Below are 20,268 nucleotides of genomic sequence, written 5' to 3' on the forward strand. Positions count from 1 at the left end.
AGAGAAGATGACCACTTCTCAGGTCCAGGCAAAAGTGGGCATGAAAAAAAAAAAAAAAATCACCCAACAGCTTGCCTTGTCTTCTACACCTAAACCAGTTTCTTCTTGTTGGACTTAATGTCTTCTTTTGTAGGTCCAACCTGCATGCATTGTCTTCAAGCTACTCTGTCAGAGATCTGAGATGGGATCTCCTAGACAAGAGAAGGAGCCCATATTTTATGCTCTCACAGCGGTGCACTCAAGGTTCATAGCGGCAATGAACACTTGCAGCTATGACCTCATTTGCCAATACACACATGCATATTGTTAAGTGCTTCACCTCTACTTCCTGTTTCTGACCCCAAACACTGCCCAGATTCACTGCTACTAGGGTCACCAGTCACAGATCTGCTGTTAACTGTTTCACAGGAACTGGGTAAGAGGCACTACATGCCGCACAAAGGAGGCTATTGTTTGAGAAAAATCTAAGGGCCCGAGAGGGTGAGCACTGCCCTCCAAAGCGGCTTCCATTCCTCAGGGTCAGTGATCTGAGGCAGTCTAGCAGAGAAGGGAGTCTGAAGTTCCCGCAGGATTAATAATTGCGGTTAACAAAGGCAGTCTTAACTCTCCAGCAGCTTGGCATACACAAGGCAGTGTAAACAGCCATGTTTTAGAAGAGACATTTTTCTCCATCACATTGTCACTGGCTGCCTTGCACAACGGACTCTTCCCTCTTATATACCTTTCAGGTGCACTGAGGATAGGGAAGCAGGTGACATAGTTACCAATCTCCCAACATGAAATGTGGCAGGAAAATGAGAGCAGCAGGATGGGGCAAGGAAAGGGTGTGTTCTTAGGGAACGGAAGTGACGAGCAAGAGGGAAGTTCAAGAAAGTCAGCCAAGAGGACCCGGAATGTTAGCAAGAAAGCTTTTTCCATGGACAGGTTGCCTTTTAATTTTCCAAGGTAGGTAGGTAAAGGGCTACAATTATTAGATTTGTCCTAAAGTAATACAATCTGAAACTTTGGCTCACAAAGACTTTAATGCCCATCGATTTCCAAGAAATCTACTTGTTGCAGAGCAAGCTAAGGCTGTTGCTGAAAAAGCCTCATGAGTAGAGATCTGACAAACCACGACTATATCCACAATTCAGAGGATGCCATTTTAGTGTTCAAAAGCACTGTGGCATTCATCAACAGGCATTGAATGGTGACGCCTACTGCTATTTATGACACCTGCTCTATGTGGCTCGTATCTGTCCTGTACCAATTGTTAAATATCTTGAAAACCATCTCTGCATTAAAATGACAGTGGTCCTAAGAGGTAGGAAAGTATAGGGAAATGTAGGTTCTCTTCAATATCAAAGGTCTTCAGACTATGATTACATCAGTATACGTCGGGAGTCTAAGGAACGCAAAACGCAATAAAATGATCTAGCTAATTCTTCATCTGTGAAAAGAAAGCACACTAAGGGATCTTCTGTCCAAGGGTTGTCCCAGATGGAAAACTAGCATGATTGGAACTCTGGGTGTTAAAGGGCCTGCTAGTCACATTCTGTGCACACAGGGAGGTAAGGTCTATAAGCACTGGGGCTTAAACCCTTGACATTCATCGCAACATAGAAGGGAAAAACCATAAATGCACTTTTAAACAAGGTATCCAAATTGACTTCACCACTTACAGTTCATTTCTTAGCATGGCTTTTTACATCTGATAGCCAGAACTGCCAACTGAAAGAGATCCATGATGAAGAACCACATGGCCGAAGGTGGTTTGGTCCATTAAGCTGATGGTGTTCACTACTAAGGCAGCTAAGGAGGCAGTACAGGAGCACTTGCATCTCTTCAGGGTGGCATCACAATGTAGTCTCAAGAGACAGCAACAAGATGTCAAGAAGTCCCACAAAATGGCCAATAACAACACCATATCCCCCTTTCTACCCACAAAATGCTATCAAATCTTTCCTAGGTAGCTGGAAAACAGATGCTGTCGTAACAAACCTTCAGGTGAGGAAACCCTTCCTGGAATCTAAACTAACTTCTTCTGTAGCAGTTTAGGATCATTCTCTTACTCTAGTCCCAACAAAACTCAAGAGAAACTGCTCAGTCCTTCCTTACCTTGCTGACTTTCCCCTGAGCCTTTTCTTAAATAAGCTAAACACCTTCACTCTTATGCTCGGGCCTGCATCTTCCGAGGGTTGTACTGAATTGTGCTGACTGCTTCTAGGGAGTAAGGATGACCTCAGGTCAGAGGCATCTTACTGGTAAGCTGTGGTAGTGGGCACTGCTGATGCTCAGATGGACGACCCCCAGGTGGCAGACCTGCTACAGTATCTGGCCTGACTATCCCCTGCCCAAGTAGCCATAGAACTGAGGCCCAGGCTGCCTATGAGCCCGCAGAGAACGACAGACCCTGGAGCCTTCCCTTCTCTTGGTTCTCCTGCTAGTACCCTAAACCATCCTTCAGGAAGAGGGACCTCATGAAGGGCTCCTCAAAGACCCATATGGTTCCACAGGTCAACAGAGAGTTTCAGAGAAAATGTCTGAAAAATGGGAAGCTGGGCCTTTAATGGTGCTGTTCTGAAGAGAAAGAAGAAGTTCCAGTAGGAGGTGGTCTTCTGTGTCCACACTCCTATCGGGGACCAGCTGCTGCTATGCAGGTAGCTGGATGCCTCCAGATGCACACTGAGAGTGACGGAATGCTTCAGCGTGGGCATGGCTTTGAGATGACCAAGGATGGGCTGGACTCAGCCTGGCTTCTTCTGAGACACTCACCATTTTCTCACCAACCAGAACTTCCCCGAGGCACCTCATGGCCCAGATCTTCCATCCCAGTAAAGACTCTTAGTTGAAGAGACTGAAAAAGTGTTACAACGAGACAAAAAGGGAACACATGATTCATTCCTGCTTTTAACACAATACTTTGAAGATGTCACCACAATTTGTTTCTGGCTATATTTTAAGTTCATTTACAAGCAGACTAGTTCTCAACTAAAAATAATCATGTGCGTTATACATTTCGACAGCTGCCTGGATTTTCCTCTGAAAGAAGCAAGATTCTGTATTTCACTCACATTCAGCACAGATTTATTTTAACCCATTTGATGAAGAAGTAATCTACCACCCCATGCACTGGTGGCTGTGGCTTGGTAAAGCACTTCAGCTGCTCCTCAAGCAACCTTAGAATACTCATTTTACTGCTGATTAAATGGAATGCCGGAAATAGTGGCATGCCAGGCTACATCGGGGACTAAGAGCAGGACCAAGTTTCCTGATGCCCAGATTGCTTGTTTTTAACTAGAAATGCTATCTTCAATAAGGTCTCAGATTTTGCTTTCACTTATCTGATGACTGGAACTTAAATGGTGTTTGAGTTAAATTTGAGTTAAATTCAAGGAGTTTGGTCACACAGCTTCCTCAAGGCCAGCAGAGGTACTTTGAGTCCCTCCACTTCCTTGATTAGCCTAGCTAAAACTGATCTATGCCAGTAGCAACTTTCTGTTCAGAATAAGAAAACTGTCATAATTTGATATTTCAACACCCTTACTTGTGTTAATAGCATGCACACAGGCTTTTAAACAAGTGTCCAGCGTGTGTGGTTTCAATAACCAGAGATGACCTTTAGATTTTGAAATTAGACCTTTCTAGAAAGGGAATTAAGAGAACTAAACAGATAAAGCAGTTTACATTCCCAATAATTCGATCCTAACTTTGGAACCTACATAAACAGGCAACTCAAAACAGTCTGTCTCTTCAAATATTTAGAGATTGTTTTTCTTTTTTTCTTGGGCTTACAGCTTCCTGTGCAGTTAGCAGTAGTCTCAGAAGTGTTATTAGATAAATTCAATCTTGCAACTGAATATATTTTACCTTCCATATTATTGTCATTTTCAAAAACCAGAAGCAAATAAAAAGACAGAGTGACAGTTCTCTTTACCTTTTTTCCTTTGTATTTCCTGAATTTATGCTGAGAGCTCTCCAGACCGTGGTTTTAGGCATTTCATCTGATATATTAATCTCAGAGGGGTCACATCTGAAATCAAAGCTTAGGACAGTAAATATCAGTCATGTACATGAAGCGCACAGCTAGAAGAGCATGGCTACCATCCCACCAGAAGGGAAAAGAATGGCTTGAGGAAGCCAAGCTCACAGCTCTGGGAGCTCTGGCATCAGATGGAGTCTGGTGATTCTTTTCTGCAGCCTAGGAGGTCAGACCTACAACAAGGCAAGATGGCCTAAGAAAAGGTGCTGCGGGCTGAGTTCTGGGCCGACACCCCAAGTAGTGGTTGGGCCTTTCAAAGAGCTCACTGGAGATGATAATGACAGCAGTTTAAGGAGCTGCCACCCAGGGACTGCTTGCTGTGTGCCAGGCACCCTCGTTTATTCTCTTATTTACACAGCAAACCTCTTCCATTTGTAGTCCACAAGATTCCACGCTCTATTATCCTAACAATCACAGCAACAGAGATTAATAATTCTCATTTTGAATGTACATAATCGAAAGCTCACAAGGCTAAGTGCCTATCCCAAGTCAGACAACAGTAAATGGAGGACCAAGACCCTAAACCCAGTCTTTAGTCTTCTGAAGCCCTATGTAGCTGTGAAGCCATCCATAGCCCAGTCTCCTAAAACTCTAAGAGAAGAGACAGCATTCCACCAAAAAGGGAATGCTGGTCTCACTCTGCTGCCAGAGGGGTCAAATCTCTTTCATAACAATACATAGAAACCTTATTTAGGGACCAAAAAAAATATCTTCCTGATTTATCCACAGTATAAACCACAACCAATCTAATAATTCATCAGTTAATTCCTCTGGATCTAGACGACACAGATGTCTGGTCTTTCTGACCTCCAGGGTCCTTAGCCTGGAAATATCCAGAGTGGATAGAAGATGCTAGGGGCAAACCCACACATGGAGTGGTTTGTCTCCTATGATTTGAGAAGTGAAACAGGTTTGGTCAAGAAAGAGGCTAAGACACCAGAAGGCTTTCTGTGCTCCAGGATCAATATCCCCTTGACTCTCTGGACTATAGATGCTATGAGCTATGTTGAGAAAGACTGTCTCTGCCTGTCCCCAAAGGCAGGACCAAACATAGGAATCTCATGCCCACCAGGCTAAGAACTCTCTGGAAATGAAATCACATCCTCTTCATCTTTGGAGGGTGACAAAGAGCAACACCAGTTTGAGGACTAGAAAGATCCAGTTCAAGTCCTGATCTATTTATGTAGTAGCAATATATTCTTGGCAAATTACCTAAATTCCTCTAAGCCTGTTTCTTCCCTTATATATAGGTAGATAATGAAACTTAGCTCAGAACATTGTTACAAAGGTCAACAAGAACACAGGCAGGCCTTCCTGCACAGTCCAGGCACAGGAGAAGGCACTCAGGACATTGGCTCCCTTACCTTTCTTCTTGTGACTCCCAGTTTCTGACAGAGAGCTGGGCACACAGCACACAATGAAATGGGAAGGAAGTTCTACAAGTTGGAGCCAGGGGCCCTGTGTTTAGCTCCTATACCAGCAGCAACATTGTGATAGCACTCCACTACAAAGCCATAACAGAAACCCGAAGAGTAAGCTCTCTGGTATTTGTGGAGCTTTACCTGAAACTGTTCTTCTTTCCAGGGCTACTTAGTAACTTCCTGCTTTCAAGGGGGAACTTGTCACCTCCTATTTCCAACATTTTATCGGCCTCCTGGAAACAAAGGAGATATTATATCTTGGACCAAGTACGATCACTAGTCTTCTAACCACCATAAATTCTACATAGGTAATTCTCACTCACATTCTTATAATTAACTTCTTTCATAGTTTCAACACAAAAAGAGAGGCAATCAAGTAATAATACATATAGAGTAGTATAAAAACAACAATAACCAGAATGTGAGTAAGCTTCTAGAGATAATGACCAATTTACTAGAAACATATGGGACAGAACATGTTAATGACTCCAGAGAAGACACTTAGCAAGATTTGTCTGAGGAGAAATCCCAAGATCAAAGACCTGGTTTCCTACTGGAAAAAAGAAAGTCCTAAAGAGATCTGAAAAGATATCAGCCAACTACATTACATTCACTAGATACTGATTCAAATAAACAAGCTGGTAAAATAATAAAAGGGAGGGGCTGGGAGGATGGCTGATTGGGTAAAGAATCTGCTTGTGGACCCAAGTTTGGATCCCTAGGACCCACATAAAAAGTCAGACATAGCAGCATGCCTGTAATCCCAGGGCTAGAGAGGCAGAAACCGGAGGATCTCTGGGATTTGCTGGCGAGCTCCAGGTTCGATGAGAGCCCTATTTCAAAGAATAAGGTGGTGAACGGTCAAGAAAGGCATGTGATGTCACCCTCTGACCTACACACACACACACACACACACACACACACACACACCACACACACACACACACCACACACACACACCACACACACCACACATACACCACACCACACACACACACACCCCACACACCACACACACACCACACCACACACACACCACACCACACACACCACAAACACACACACACCACACACACACAATAGGGAAACTGGGGAAATAGTCTTCCTATTTTTATGTATATTTAAAATGTGCCATATGAAAAATTTCTTAAATATAATGCCATCACAGGACGATTGGGTGTTTGAAGCCAACCTGGACTATACAGTGAGCTTGAAACCAGGCTGGTCTACATAGTGAGACCCTGAGTTATTGAGTTAAATAAATAAGTAAATAAATATTCCTCAAAAAATAATTCCACTCATTAAAAAAAGAATAATTACATAGGGAGAAATGATACACAAACACGTTTAAAGTAGAACAACAAAACCTAAAAGAACTAAACATTTTAACAGAAGAATGTTTAAATTTTAATAATCAAATATGTAAAATACTATAAAATATAATGTAAACATAAGTAAAATAATTTTTGTCTAAATTGTGTATATAGCTTTGGGATAAATTTTATCCCATATTTTTCTGGGTCAAAAGGCATATATCATCTTCCTTTTTTGTTACAGGGTCTTGTGATGTTGTCCAGGGTGTTCTTGAACTCCTGAGCACAGCCTCACAAGTACTGGGAATACAAGTGTATGCCACAGCACCCAGCTAGGCATATATATTTTAAGACTCTCCTTTAAGTTGCTCTCTAAGGTGATGTAGCCAGTTTGTACCAGCACTTCAGTGTCTGTGAGGCCCATTTCAGACAGTGTCACTTGATAAAATACATGAATTTCAGGAGAGCCATAAGCTTCATTAGAAGAGGCCATAAAGACATAAATTCCTTAGAGTGGCTAACTGGCCCTAAATTGGCAGCCTGGCCTCACTCAAACCTTATCCACTGGTCACTCCCCAGACTGAGGCTGTTTGTGGAGCCTCCTGCCTGCCTGAGCACATAATCTTCAGAAAAGACACACTCAAGATCAACTGGACCCTGGTACAGAGTTAACGCTTGCAGCTGTGTACAGCAGAGTTCCTACATAAGACCAGACTTCTCCCTCTTCAGATCGCAGATAATCATTCCTCATGGAAAAGCTGTCAGCCCTTTGCCTGGCTTCCTAAATCCAGGGAGCACACTTCTTGCTTGTTGCAAGGCTGACTCTGAGTCTTATTTCTAAACTTTAAACTCCTTTATTTTTCTGCCCTCCTAAACCTAACATCACTGGCACTAATTCTTTTTACCTTTTAAACTTTTTGCCAGTTTGATAAGTGAAAAAATATATTCTGAGTCAGGTATCATGGCACAACTGCCTAATTCCAGCACCTGTGTGGCCGAGGCAGGAGGACCATAACTCAAGACAAGTCTGGGTTACACAGTAAGACCCTGTCTCCAAAAAAACATCGTCCTTGTTCAAATTTCCATTTTTTCAGTTGTTTCTAGTGAGAAAAAGAACTTTTTGTCACACAAAAGTTGTCTATATTTCTCCTCTTGCAAATTATCTTTTGCTAATTTTTGTTCTATTATTGTCTATTATTGTTTTTAATACTTTGGAAGAATTATTTGAATAGTAAAGAGACTAACATGTTTTAACTGTTACTTTACAATTTCACTTGGATACCTGAAAGTTTCTCTCACTATATAAATATAATAAATTCTATCAACATTCCCTTTAAGGTTTTCTTTTATTGCTTTTGAATTTAAATTTTTTAAGTTTATTTAACAATGTAAGATTTTTAAAAATTCAAGACATTAGGGAAAAAAGGCCTATTTTAGGGCATAGTTTGAAGGACACTATTTGGGGCAGTAATGGTATTTGGACACTCTCAGCCCGCTCGCTCATTTGTTGGTCTGGTTTCCACTTTGTCACATACAGTTTCTTTGCATGTTCAGGCCATTTATTTTAAGTGCTTCACCTCCACTCCGTTTCTGACCCCAAACACTGCCCAGCTTCGCTGCTACTAGGGTCACTAGCCACAGATCTAAGCAAGGAAATGGCAGGCCTGGGGTTGAGTGTTTCACAGAACTGCGTAAGAGGAGAGAGTGGGAATAGGGGATGGACCCCAGCACTACATGCCGCACAAAGGAGGCTATTGTTTGAGAAAAATCTAAGGGCCCGAGAGGGTGAGCACTGCCCTCCAAAGCGGCTTCCATTCTTCAGGGTCAGTGATCTGAATTGTGTGTGGCAAGGTGCCAACTGCTGAGGGAACTGAAGGATGGAAAGTCCCATGCAAGTTATCTCTGCATGGCACCAACTACAGCATCATCTGTGCTTGGGTACATAACTGACATTCAGAAGATAATGAGTTTTATATGCTTGTCAAATTAGATCTTTTGGAAGAAGAGGAGCCATCAGATCTGAGAATAAGAACAGACTCTACGTTAATATTCTAGTGTAAGCCTAGAAAACAAAAGGAAAAACTACTGGTAATCATATCCCCCTAAGGGCAGATGTGAGGGAGACTCTTTCACAGTCCTTGTCAGCTGAGAGCACTTGGAATGATACTCCCAGCCCCCAAGTGTCCCAGGATTGCAGACCTGCAACTTTACATGTGGCCCCCCTCCATCTGTAACCTGAGGCCCGAAGTGTGCAGCTGCACACAGCTCCAACCTCTTGTCTCTTAGCCTTCTTTTTGGCGTCGTCCAACTTCTTCTTTTTGCTTTCAGGCATGAGATCATCCAGCCAGCTCAGCTCACGCTTGGAGAAGCAGAGATCCATGACTTTCCTGACAAAAACCAAAGCTAAGACCTGAAGAAAAAGAGTTAAGTTTAAGGAGTGAGCTTCCTTTCTGGAATTAAAAGCAAAACCTTATTTTCACAGCAGTCCAGGGCATGTCGCGTGAAACCAAAGTCATGATACTCGACAGCTGCCACTTACTGAGTGTCCTCTGTGTCAGCATTGAGGCATTTTATACAGAGTATTTTAATCATCACCACAACCTTATAAGTTAGAAAGCAACTAACTTAGTTCCTCATTGAAAAGGGAAGCCTATCCTCTGCAGATGGCCCCAACAGCAGCTTTTCCTTGGTTTAGGGTCAGCAGGAAGGGCTACAGGACAGCACGGAGATGGGGAACTTGCAGGAGGAGCCATGACAGGCCAGACACACCCAGCCCAAAGCTTACCATACGATGGCAGGACCTTGGAGGGCCATCTTTATTCCCTCTGATCCTCTACCTGTACATGCCCCCCCCCCCAAATCTTTGCTTTATATCTGCATCATGCATCTGTAATGGCTTTCACTTTTGCCCTCTGGCCTAGCCTGATACTCACTTTATAGGTGAGAAAACTGAGACACAGAGAGAGAGAGAGGAAGTAACACAGCTAAAATCTGACAGTTAATTTCCCCCAACAGAGCTCACACCAACCTATGTCTATGTCGGCTGCTCCACTCTTTCCACGAAGATCATTTTAGCCAAAAAGAACCAAACAATAACCCAGAATGACCAGCTAGGTCAAATGCTGCTCACTGGGTGCATTTGGTGGCTGGATAAGGAATGAGGCAAATGAGGGGCATTAAAATCCAACCACATTTCTTTCCAGTTTTAATGGCTACTTTCTGAATAAGATCCCAAACTGCTATGAGTTCCAAGGAATTTGCTAACTCTTTAACAAAACAATTAATCCACAATATAAATGAACAGAACACACAAATGCAGAACCTACATATATTTTACACAAGAGTCAACACTGGAAGGAAGCAACCCAAGTATCACCAGAGATGAATGGAACAGCAAATACAGTCTATACATACAATTAAATATTATTCAACTCTACCAGGGCGAAGTGGCTTGAGCTTTTAATCCTAGCACACAAGAGGCAGAGGTAAACAGATCTCTGTGAGTTCAAGGCCAGCCTGGTCTACACAGTAAGCACCAGACCAGCTGGGGCTACTGGGAGACCCTGTCTCAAAAAGACAAAAAAACAACAACAAAAAAAACAAAACAAAAACTCAACCCTAAAAACGGGAATTCTAACACATGCTACAACGTGGATGAACCTTAAAAAGAGGGTGCTGGGTGAAATAAGTTGGTATTCTATGACCCACTTACCTGACACACCTACAACAAAAGTCACAGAGACAAAGTCTCCGAGACAAGAGGAACTGTGCTTTGACTATTTATTTATATAAATTGTTTGGATTTTTGATTTTTATTTTAGGTGCATGAGTGTTTTGCCTGCATGTAAGTACACTCATGTTGTGCGATACCGGCAGAGGCCAGAAGAGAAAGTCAGATTCCATGGAGCTGGAGTTAAGGATGGTTAGTTGCCATGTGGGTGCCGGGGTCTGAGCCTAAGTCTTCTACAAGAGCAGCCAGTGTTCTTAACTGCTGAGCCATCTCTCCAGCCCCAAAACTGTAGTTTCTTACCAGTTTGTAGGAAGGGAAGAGTGTGGAGATATCATTTATTGGGTTTGGAGTTTGCAAGATAAGAGTTCTAGAGATGGATGGTGGTAATGGCTCCACAATAATGTGTGTATATTTAATGCTACTCATCCATACACCTAAAAATGGTAAAAATATGAAATTTTCAGACAGGGTTTCCCAGTAGCCCCTGCTGGCCTCGAACTCACTATGTAGACCAGGCTGGCCTTGAACTCACAGAGATCTGCCTGCCTCTGCCTCCCGAGTGCTGGGATTAAAGGTGTGCGCCATCACGCCCGGCTGTTATACATATTTTACAACTAAAAAAAATAACATTAGTAACTTTTATTAAAATAACCCTCACCATCATCGGGAAAACAATGGCAGCTGGTGATGCCTTGATAACCCAGAGCAGGACGAGGCAGGTGAGCTGGATGAGGGTGAAGAGGTGCACTTTGCGCAGTGGCACGTGCCGCAGGTAGATGAAATCTGGCTGGTGCTTTGCAGGCATTCCGAAGAGTTTCAGACGATCAAAGAACTGAAAGGAGGAGCTGGCATTGGTTTCTGGAGGCTTCTCCAGTCAGAAGAACCCTTGCTAGATTCTGTTCATATCCCTTAATCTCCTGCTCTGAAAAGCAGTCAATACTAGACAGACATGGAAACTGAGTTTCTAAGACAACAGGAAATTTGGCCAGTGTCAGTAAATGGCAATCAAGATATAAAACCATCTTTTCCAATTCCAAGTTCAAATTTCTCTCTTCTCTCCCACATTTGGGGAGCCTTTCTGGTCAAGACAACTAAACTCAGTGAGAGGCATTGTGCCGGCAGAACTATACAATACCTGAATTCCCTGTAGGGAAGAAACACCCATGTAGAGGAAAACTCCATAGAGCACTGGCATCGGGATGAACTGCAGATAGAAGGGCAGATGTGAGATTTGATATCCCAGCATAGTTTACATGTATATAAAATACTAACCCTCCAAATTCCATAAATAGCTTCACAAATACTGCATTAGTTTCTGCTGCCTTTTCCTGAATTAGAAGCAAAGGTAGAAGCTAGTGATAAAGATTTGAAAGGAAGTGATTCCCTGTAAGTTACATCACAGGTCTCATGTCTCCCCATGCCTGGCTCCTACTCCTCCCTAGATGGGAGTACACAGATGGACACACACACTACTTCTACTGATATCTTTATTCAATTTTTGAGACAGGGTCTCACTATATAACTCTAGCTGGCCTGAAACTCACTTTTAGACCAGGCTAGCCTCAAATCCACAGAGATCCACCTGCCTCTGCCTCCTGAGTGCTGAGCTTAAAGGCATGTGCCACCACACCCAGCTACTGATATCTTTTAAATCTCTAATCATAACCATTTCCTCAAGGATTTAGTGTATTTTGACATGGACAAAAAACATTTCTTTGTTACTGACCTGAGATTTGAGGGTGGCAGAGAGGATATTAGGACAATATTATATCCAAACAACACTTTAATGTAGCCTTCCTATCTCATCATGTCTATCAAACTAGATAACAATCTTCACACAATTATGAAATAGAGAAATGGCCTTCTGGAGTCAAAACAAGCCTCACAGCTGTAGATTAAACTAAAAAAAAAAAAAATTTTCCCCTAGTCTGGCCTCAAACTTGCTACATAGACAAGGGTGTCTTTAACCTTCTGACCTTCCTACCTCCCACCTCCCAAGTACTGAGGTGCCACCCTGCCCAGTTTATACGGTGCAGAGGATCAATCCCAGAGCTTGGTGCTTCTACATAAGCACTCTACCAACTGAGCTGCATCTCCAAGCCCTCGATTTGTTGTTATTCTGGGGCTAAAGAACATCTCCAAATATAATTCCTCTCAGAGTTAGAAGGTCCACATTGGATTTTACACTGTTCCTACTCTAGAGCGACTAGTCATCCCAAGTTGGTGACAACTCTGCTTTCAGTAATCTTGAGTGGTATTTGTGCTGGTTGTGCCTTACTGTCAGCCTGACAAAACTTACAGTGACTTGGGAAGAAAAAATGTCAGTTGAAGAATTTTCTTGATCAAAGTAGCCTGTGGGCATGTCTATGGGGCACTGTCTTGATTGATGACTGATTTAGGAGGAACCAGCCCACTGTGGGCGTCACCATCCCTAGGCAGATGGGCCTGGGCTGTATAAGAAAGCTAGCTGAGGGGCTGGAGAGATGGTTGAGCCGTTAAGAGCACCTGACTGTTCTTCCAGAGGACCCCAGGTTCAGGTCCCGGCACCCACATTGTGGCTAAACACGTGTCAGTAACTCTAGTTTCAGGGGATCCCACACATTCTTCTGGTGTCTGTGGGCACCAGGGACATACATATAGGCACATTTGTGTAAGGGCAGCAGAAATGAATGCAATGCACTGAGCCTTTTCTTCTTGAGTCACATTAAGCCTCCATATTGCTAATTCTAGTGGCCTTGATTTAGTCTCCATCTTTCTAGGCAGTTTTAAAAAATATATTTTATTTATTATTTTTATTTTTGTATGAGTGTATTTTCTTGCATGTGTACAAGAGCACCCATGTTGTGCAATGCCTGTGGAGGTCAGAAGAGGGCATCAGATTTCTCTGAAACTGGAGTTACAGATGGTTGTTAGCTGCCATGTGGATGCTGGGAATCAAACCTGGGTTCTCTGCAAGAGCAGCCAGTGCTCTTAACTACTGAGCCATCTCTCCAGTTCCATCTAGACAATTTTTAACTTGTTCTTCCTTTTTGAGACTGGCCTCCCAGATACCATGCCTTCTTGGTCTCTCTTGTTTCCCTGGCAGTTTCCTCTGAGTCTCTGCTGCTGTCTCCCCGCCAACCTAGCCCCTGAACTCTACGCTTCTCTCTAATCCCCCTTCTCTTTTATAATTACCCTTCTTCCCCATGCTCTCCTCTGTCCTTCTGGCTTTCAGTGCCATGTAGGTGTTGTTGGCTACCACATTTAAGAGCCTAGAGTCTCTTCACTCAGGTGACTCGAGGTTTTACACTCAAATGCGGATCTCAACCCAACCCCTCATAAAATCAAAATGCAACCATCTCCATCTTGGTTAAGTGCCATCTTTTGAGTCAGAAGCTGAACAGGCATCTTCAACAATCAGTTCCATTTCCCTTATCTGCTTCCACATCCAATCAGCAAGATCTTGGGATCTGCCTGCCTGTAAGATGCACATATCGTACAAACCTGACCTGCCCTTGCTATAGCCTTTCTCATCCAAGCCTCCTCTTTCACCTTAAAAGCCTCACTGGTCTGTGTCTATTCTTCCTGTACCCTCAAAACTTGTTCTCTAGACATAAGCAGAGTGATCTGTTTCAAACACTAGCTGGATGTGTCTCTCTTTTGTTAAAATCCCTCAAAGGCAACTTTTCCAAAAATCTACAAAGCCTCCTTGATCATCTCATCTAACTGGGCTCTTGTCTTTACTCAGCCCCCGAGAGCCACATGATCCTACCCTAAGAGTCTGCCTCAGCTCTTCTTCTCCCCTCTTTCAATGCCATGGCCCACCATCTACGGTTGTTATCTGAGATAAAATCTTCCATCTTGACACAGGGTGTTCTAAGGAAAGATGAAACATCCCACCCTTCAGGAAATCTCCTCAAGCTGAGGAAGTAAACAACTCAAAGCCTTTAGGAAGTCCCTGAAACTGGCTAGATATACTAGATCCCTCCCTCCTCAAGCCTACAGAAGCCCTAAAGGCTGAGAGACACTCTCAGACAAGCTAAGCTGCCTGGAAGAGGCTCAGACTACCTGTACTGCCCAAAAGAAACACTCTAACCAGTCAAGCTACCTGAAAGTTGTGCAGTGTGCTTCAGGTTTCTGACTTTTGTGAGCTGTCGCCCACGCTGGGGTGGGCTTTGGTGATGCAGTTGTATTTGAGTAATTTCCGTTCCTTTAAGTAGCTCCCTGCCCACACTCCTGTAGGTCCAAGTAACTCCAGTACAATTCACCAAGATGGACTTCGGTGGTGTCCTTACTTTGGTCTGTTGTTAGTTCCCTATTCTGGAATGAGTAGACCTTTGTTCACATCTCCCCAAGAACAGTGTCATACAAAAATGGTAAGACTGGCTCCATCTTATGTTCTCAGAGAGGCTAACCACTGTAAAACAAAGCCGCCTAACTGTAGTACCAGAGATACCATATACTCCCACTGTCTCACTTAGTACATTCTGAATTATTGCATTTGTTTCCTTAGTTTTCTTAAGTACTTATTAACTGTCTTACCCACTAGAATATGTTCTTCCACGGCAGGAATTTGTATGTGTATGTCTTTGATATCACTGTATTCCCAGCAGGATTCCTGGCACAAAGACCCCCAATATTTGCCTGGCATGCACATGAACAATTACCTTTAAGACAGCTGTCATGAAGACCGAGCAGCCCATCAACAGGAAGATCATAAGGCCTGTCACTCTCTGCTCTCGGATGCCCAAGAACTTGGGTTGTTCTCCAGGAGCAGAGCACTCAGATTCCAGCTTGAGGCTATTCACATGTGTGATGGACAGGACAGTTGCAGCCACAAACCAAGGCAGCCCCATGATGGAGCAAACACCCAGCATGACGGCCACCATCAGCAGGTCCAGATGGTAGCCACAGCCTTTCTGTGAGGGAAAAAATAGTCACCATCGGTGAGCTGGCTGTAGTGGGCATAAAACAGCGAGATAGGGCTTCAGGCTCAAAGCTGGAAGGGCTGTAAGGAAGACGGGATCCAGAGAATTCTTACAGCTCCTCCTGGTTGGGAGGGAACAGAGAATGTAGCCTGTCCTATATATACCAATATGTACTGTTTATCCCAAATCTCTCTTTCTCTGGAAGAGTACCCAGAGACCACACTGCATCTTGTCCACTCTAGGAGACACTACAGATGAATGATTTTATTGTTTCCTGTGACACAACCCTTGTCCTTACCAAATATGGATGCTGCCTACTCTAAGAAAGGACAGAGAAGGAAGGCATGCAGCATCTCACGTATGCATCCGTACTAATCCTAGTCTTAGTAACCCTTAAGCTCAAGATTCATCTAGAAACCTAGTGATGGACACGAAAGAGAGAATACCTGACCCTAGGAAACAAAGCTGAACCAAGTCCTAACCTGAACTTAGGAAGACAGGCTGAATAGCTGTTGGCTCACAGCATGTAGGGACCACCAGGACCCTGTCCACCCACCTCCATACAGGTTTGATTGAGGAAGAGTAATGGAGTCCAGGTTCCTTTCACAATATTCCAGCATGTTCCACTCTAGCCCAAGTTACAAACCAATCTGTTATTAATGGCAGACAATGAGCATTCTATCTTTGACTTTTTGTCCAGGTTCTACCGGCCCTGGTATAGATGGGTTTACCCTAAAATAAAAGGACTGGTTGTCATTTCACCTTCTAGGTCAGAACTTGTTACCTTGAGCTTATGTTCCTTCCTGTTAATGATGACAGCAGTGATTTGCTGGTCCATGAATATCAAGATAGTGCACAGAAGAGCGGGGATAATGGCTGCTATCACAGTCCACCAGGGATTGGGGCCAATGGGACTAATAAACCATCCTCGATCATCCCTTGTTGGCTAAAGGATAAAAACAACACATTATTTTTCTATTTTAAGTTAACTCTAGTGTTGGGGCACACTAAGTCAAACTGAGTCATGATACTACTTTTCTTTTTATCTTCATTTAAACAGAAATCCTTAAAAAGAAAAAAAAAAAAAAGCATGAAAGACAGCGACCCCTAAGAAAAGCTCTGACCTCTCTCCCAAATCCTCAATTATCAGCTTCCTGTGCAATATTCATTCATCCTACATTTCCTTCCATTATTCCCCAAGTCTCTAGGCACAGAGAAAGCAACTTCATCTCAATATCACCTAATAAACCTAGCAACTAAATCTGCTGTTAAAAAAATTAATGACTCCCAAAGACATATGTAAATAATGCAAACTATCTTCCTGTTCCTCTCCAGAAGCCGTGTACTGTGTGTCTACAGCACAAATGAAGGCCAAATGGAGGCAGTCACACGTACCTGTTGGGCTCAGACTGGACTGTTCCAGGAGCCCTCTCCCATGAAACAGCAGCCCAGTGCTGAAATAGGGCCCAGGAACCAGAGACCCGAGGAGGCCCAAAGCTGCTAAACTTGGGAATCCCTGACCTAGAACCCTCTCCAATGGCTTTATATAAGCCATTTGTTTGCAACTCTCAACCCTTACCTCTAGTGTACTCTGAGGAAGACAAATGATTCTAAAAGATAAAAGGCCATGGATATCTCAGGCCAAAATGACCCAAAGTCAACAAATAAAGCAAAGACTGCTATATTTGAAGCATTTGGTTCTACATTAGCTGTGATTCTTGGGTTCAAAATCTCTTCAATAACACTGAATGGGTTAAATTCTAAAAGCTTTAGAACCCATGTTTTCTTAGTAATAATATTCTAGGTATCTGGGAGGGGGGGTGGTTCCTGGCTTGGCAGTTAACAGCACTGGCTGCCCTTGCAGAAGACCCACATTCGGTTCCTAGCACCCACATGGCAGCTAATAATTGTCAGTAACTCCAGTTTCACGGAATCTGACACCCTCTTCTGATCTCTGAAGACAGTGCACGACACGGTGCACCTACCTACATGCAGGCAATACACTCATACACATAAAATAATAATAAAATATTCTAGGTGGTAGTTAAGTTCTTAGACCACATAAAAACTTATTCAGGCTTTAATAACATAATAGCACAGCCAGGCACCCTATATCTGTGGGTTCACGCTGTATCTTTAGATTAAACCAATCGCAGATTATAGATATTGGGGGTACTATTCTCCAAGACAAACCTTTCTGTCTTGGAGGGAAGTTTGGTAAACAACAGGATGTTCTGGAAGTAAAACAAGATATTCTAAAAGAAGTAAACAGCTCAGTAGGGAAGTCCCAGAAGTTGGCCAGGCTCACTAGGTCCCTCCCTCCTCCAAGGATATACAAGCCCTAAGGACTGCTGACAGACACTCTCAGATAAGTCGAGCAGCCTTAGAAGAGGCTCAGACCAGCTGAGCTTCCCAGAAGAGACACTCTTCACCTGTCCAGATGCCTGCAGGTTGTGAAGTACACTCTAGCTCACCAGCTTTTGTGAGCTGTCACTCATGCTGAAGGGTGGGCTTTTGGTGATATAGCTGTCGTTGAGTAATTTCTGCTCCTGTAAGTAACCCCTCACCCATATTTCTGTAAGGAACTTCAATATAACTCATTGGCTCACTAAGATGAACTTCACTGGTGTCCTTACTTTGGCCTATTGTTGGTTCCATGTCTGGAGTGAGTACAGGTTTGTTCACATCTCCCCAGGAATAAAAATGCCTCTAAACTAGACACAGACTATTGTGACTGTTCTCTAAACACTACAGTGTAACAACCATTTACATTGTATTAGGTATTATAACTAATCTGGAAATGGTTTAAAGTATACAGGAGCTTGTATGTGGACTACGTGTAAGTGCCACAGCATTTCATTTAAGGACTGGAGCACCGGATCCTGGGGGTCTTGGAAGCGATCCCCATGGATGTGGACAGACAGCTGCACTAGCCTTCAGACTGGTCTTCGGGGCTGGGGAGTAGCTGGCTTACTAGAGCAGGGAAGATGGAAGAGGAAGAAAGCTTGCTCTCTGCTTCCTGAGCCAGTCCTGCCATTGGCAACGTTTGCTTGGCTGTTCTCCCATTTCCTTCCTTGTTTCTCTCAACCTTCCAGAGAGGTCTTCCCAGATGTCCCAGAAATCCAGTGCCTATCTTAAGCCAAGAAACGTTTCCTAGGACGGCTTAATGCTCTAAACTTCCTAGTTTTATACAAAATCCATTTGACCTGCAGGGATGAACTCCTCATACTTTGCAGAGAAAGCTGATGGTGCTCAGTCACACAAGGATGAGAATACCCAGCTCTGGGAGGTGTCATACTTATAGAGTGTATTTGCTAGCCCACAGTTTTCTAACTGATGGCATTTTAGCAAGTTTAGCAAGATTAAACAGACAAAATGGAAAGAAAATGTTTTTAAAATAGGCCTTTTTCCAGAAGAGAGACATTAAGAAGCCAATAGCTAATGACATGGATCAAAGACGGCCTCTTCTCCTAACTTCTCGACATCCTCTCTCCCCTATTCTGTGACTCTTCTAAAGTTACTGAGTATGCAGTCCTCTCCACCCAATGAGCATCTGTGGAACTGAGTCCAACTTTTCAGGGTTCCTTATCTACTCATAACCCTTGAATTAAAATACATTTGGGATCCCAATGATTGGCCATTATTTTAGTTCTTATATAAGTTTTTTGAAAATTACTACATATTATCAAACCTTATATAGGCAAACACAAAATAGAGTTGAAAAGATGTCCTATGACTCAGCAGGAACCCTAGACTCCAACAAGATCCCTCCTAGGTCATTTTACTCCTTCCCAGTGCCCTAAAGCTACAGTTCAGTGAAGGTGGTATTAATCAGGCTTCTTCCAGGGACCATCTTTCTAAGCTATCTGGTAAGTATTTATGTAAACAGGTACTTTCCACTAATCTCAATCTTAGCAGTAAGTATACTCATGGCAATAAACATTCCATTCATTTACTAAACAGCCTCTGAAATCGACTTGAGATCAGATCCTATGAAACTTCATGCTGGCATCAAGCTTTCTGAGATCTACTTACTTTGAACACACTGGGTACCTGAAGCTTTGGTGATGGGACGCCAATCAAAAAGTCAATAATCACCATCGTGAAGATAGTGAGGAAGACAGCAAAGTCACTCACCATGGAGCGTACCTGGCATGAGAAAGAATCGGAACACTGCTCTAGAAGGTTCAATACAGGAAAAGAAGTTAGCTTTGTAAAGTAATGTATGTAGCAAAAACTACAATTTTGCAGTTAATACAAAAAACATTTCAGCAGCATGACTATATTAACATACTCAAATTAATGTCTGTAAATGTGGACCTAGGAAGGACGAATGAATCTCTGACAAACTCCAACGTAGTCATGACCAACATCCAAGGAGCAGTTTGGGGCATGAGGCCCAGGTTGATTTTCTGCGTATGGCCAAGGTCTATACTACTAGCCAAGACCTCAGCAGTAGCAGTTCTACTTCTCCCTCACACCCTGTATCCAATCCACCCACAAGGCCCATTGGGCCAACATCCAGAATCTGAGCACGCCTCACCACCTGAACTGCTCCCCACTCAGACCAGAGTCACTGCCAGCTCTTGCTGGGCGACTGCCTCTGCCTTTACCCCCACAATCTTTTTAAAACATAGCTCCTGGGATAATAATTTAAAATAGGTTGAATCATATCTCTCTTCTACCAACACCCTGAAAGAGCTCCTTGTTTCACTGTTAAAAACCTCAAGGCTCTCCTCCCTGTAAGGCCCACACAAGTGGCAAAATCCTGTCCACTTCTAATGTTCCGAATGCAGTCATACCCATTTACTCTGCTCCAGCCACACGGGACCCCTTGCTTGCCTGTTTGTCCTCCCTTTCCCCTTCTCCCCTTTCC

General features: G+C 43.3%; 1 protein-coding gene across 1 annotated transcript in view; it reads right to left on the reverse strand.

The window, feature by feature from the left end:
• Positions 1–7: 7 nt before the first annotated feature.
• The window catches only part of Slc4a8 (solute carrier family 4 member 8), an 88,130-nt gene continuing 67,869 nt past the window's right edge, over positions 8–20,268 (reverse strand). Inside the window, exons 17-25 of the mRNA XM_008840004.3 lie at positions 19,428–19,541; positions 16,177–16,338; positions 15,132–15,383; positions 11,621–11,689; positions 11,144–11,317; positions 9,028–9,165; positions 5,584–5,675; positions 3,917–4,012; positions 8–2,836 (exon numbers count right to left, since the gene is read on the reverse strand). Of these exons, the coding sequence (XP_008838226.1) occupies positions 2,824–2,836; positions 3,917–4,012; positions 5,584–5,675; positions 9,028–9,165; positions 11,144–11,317; positions 11,621–11,689; positions 15,132–15,383; positions 16,177–16,338; positions 19,428–19,541 (1,110 nt within the window). The 3' untranslated portion in view covers positions 8–2,823. The remainder of the gene's footprint in view (positions 2,837–3,916; positions 4,013–5,583; positions 5,676–9,027; positions 9,166–11,143; positions 11,318–11,620; positions 11,690–15,131; positions 15,384–16,176; positions 16,339–19,427; positions 19,542–20,268) is intronic.

This window comes from Nannospalax galili, unplaced genomic scaffold, assembly GCF_000622305.1.
Source record: "Nannospalax galili isolate Female #2095 unplaced genomic scaffold, S.galili_v1.0 scaffold979, whole genome shotgun sequence".
Taxonomy (NCBI): domain Eukaryota; kingdom Metazoa; phylum Chordata; class Mammalia; order Rodentia; family Spalacidae; genus Nannospalax; species Nannospalax galili.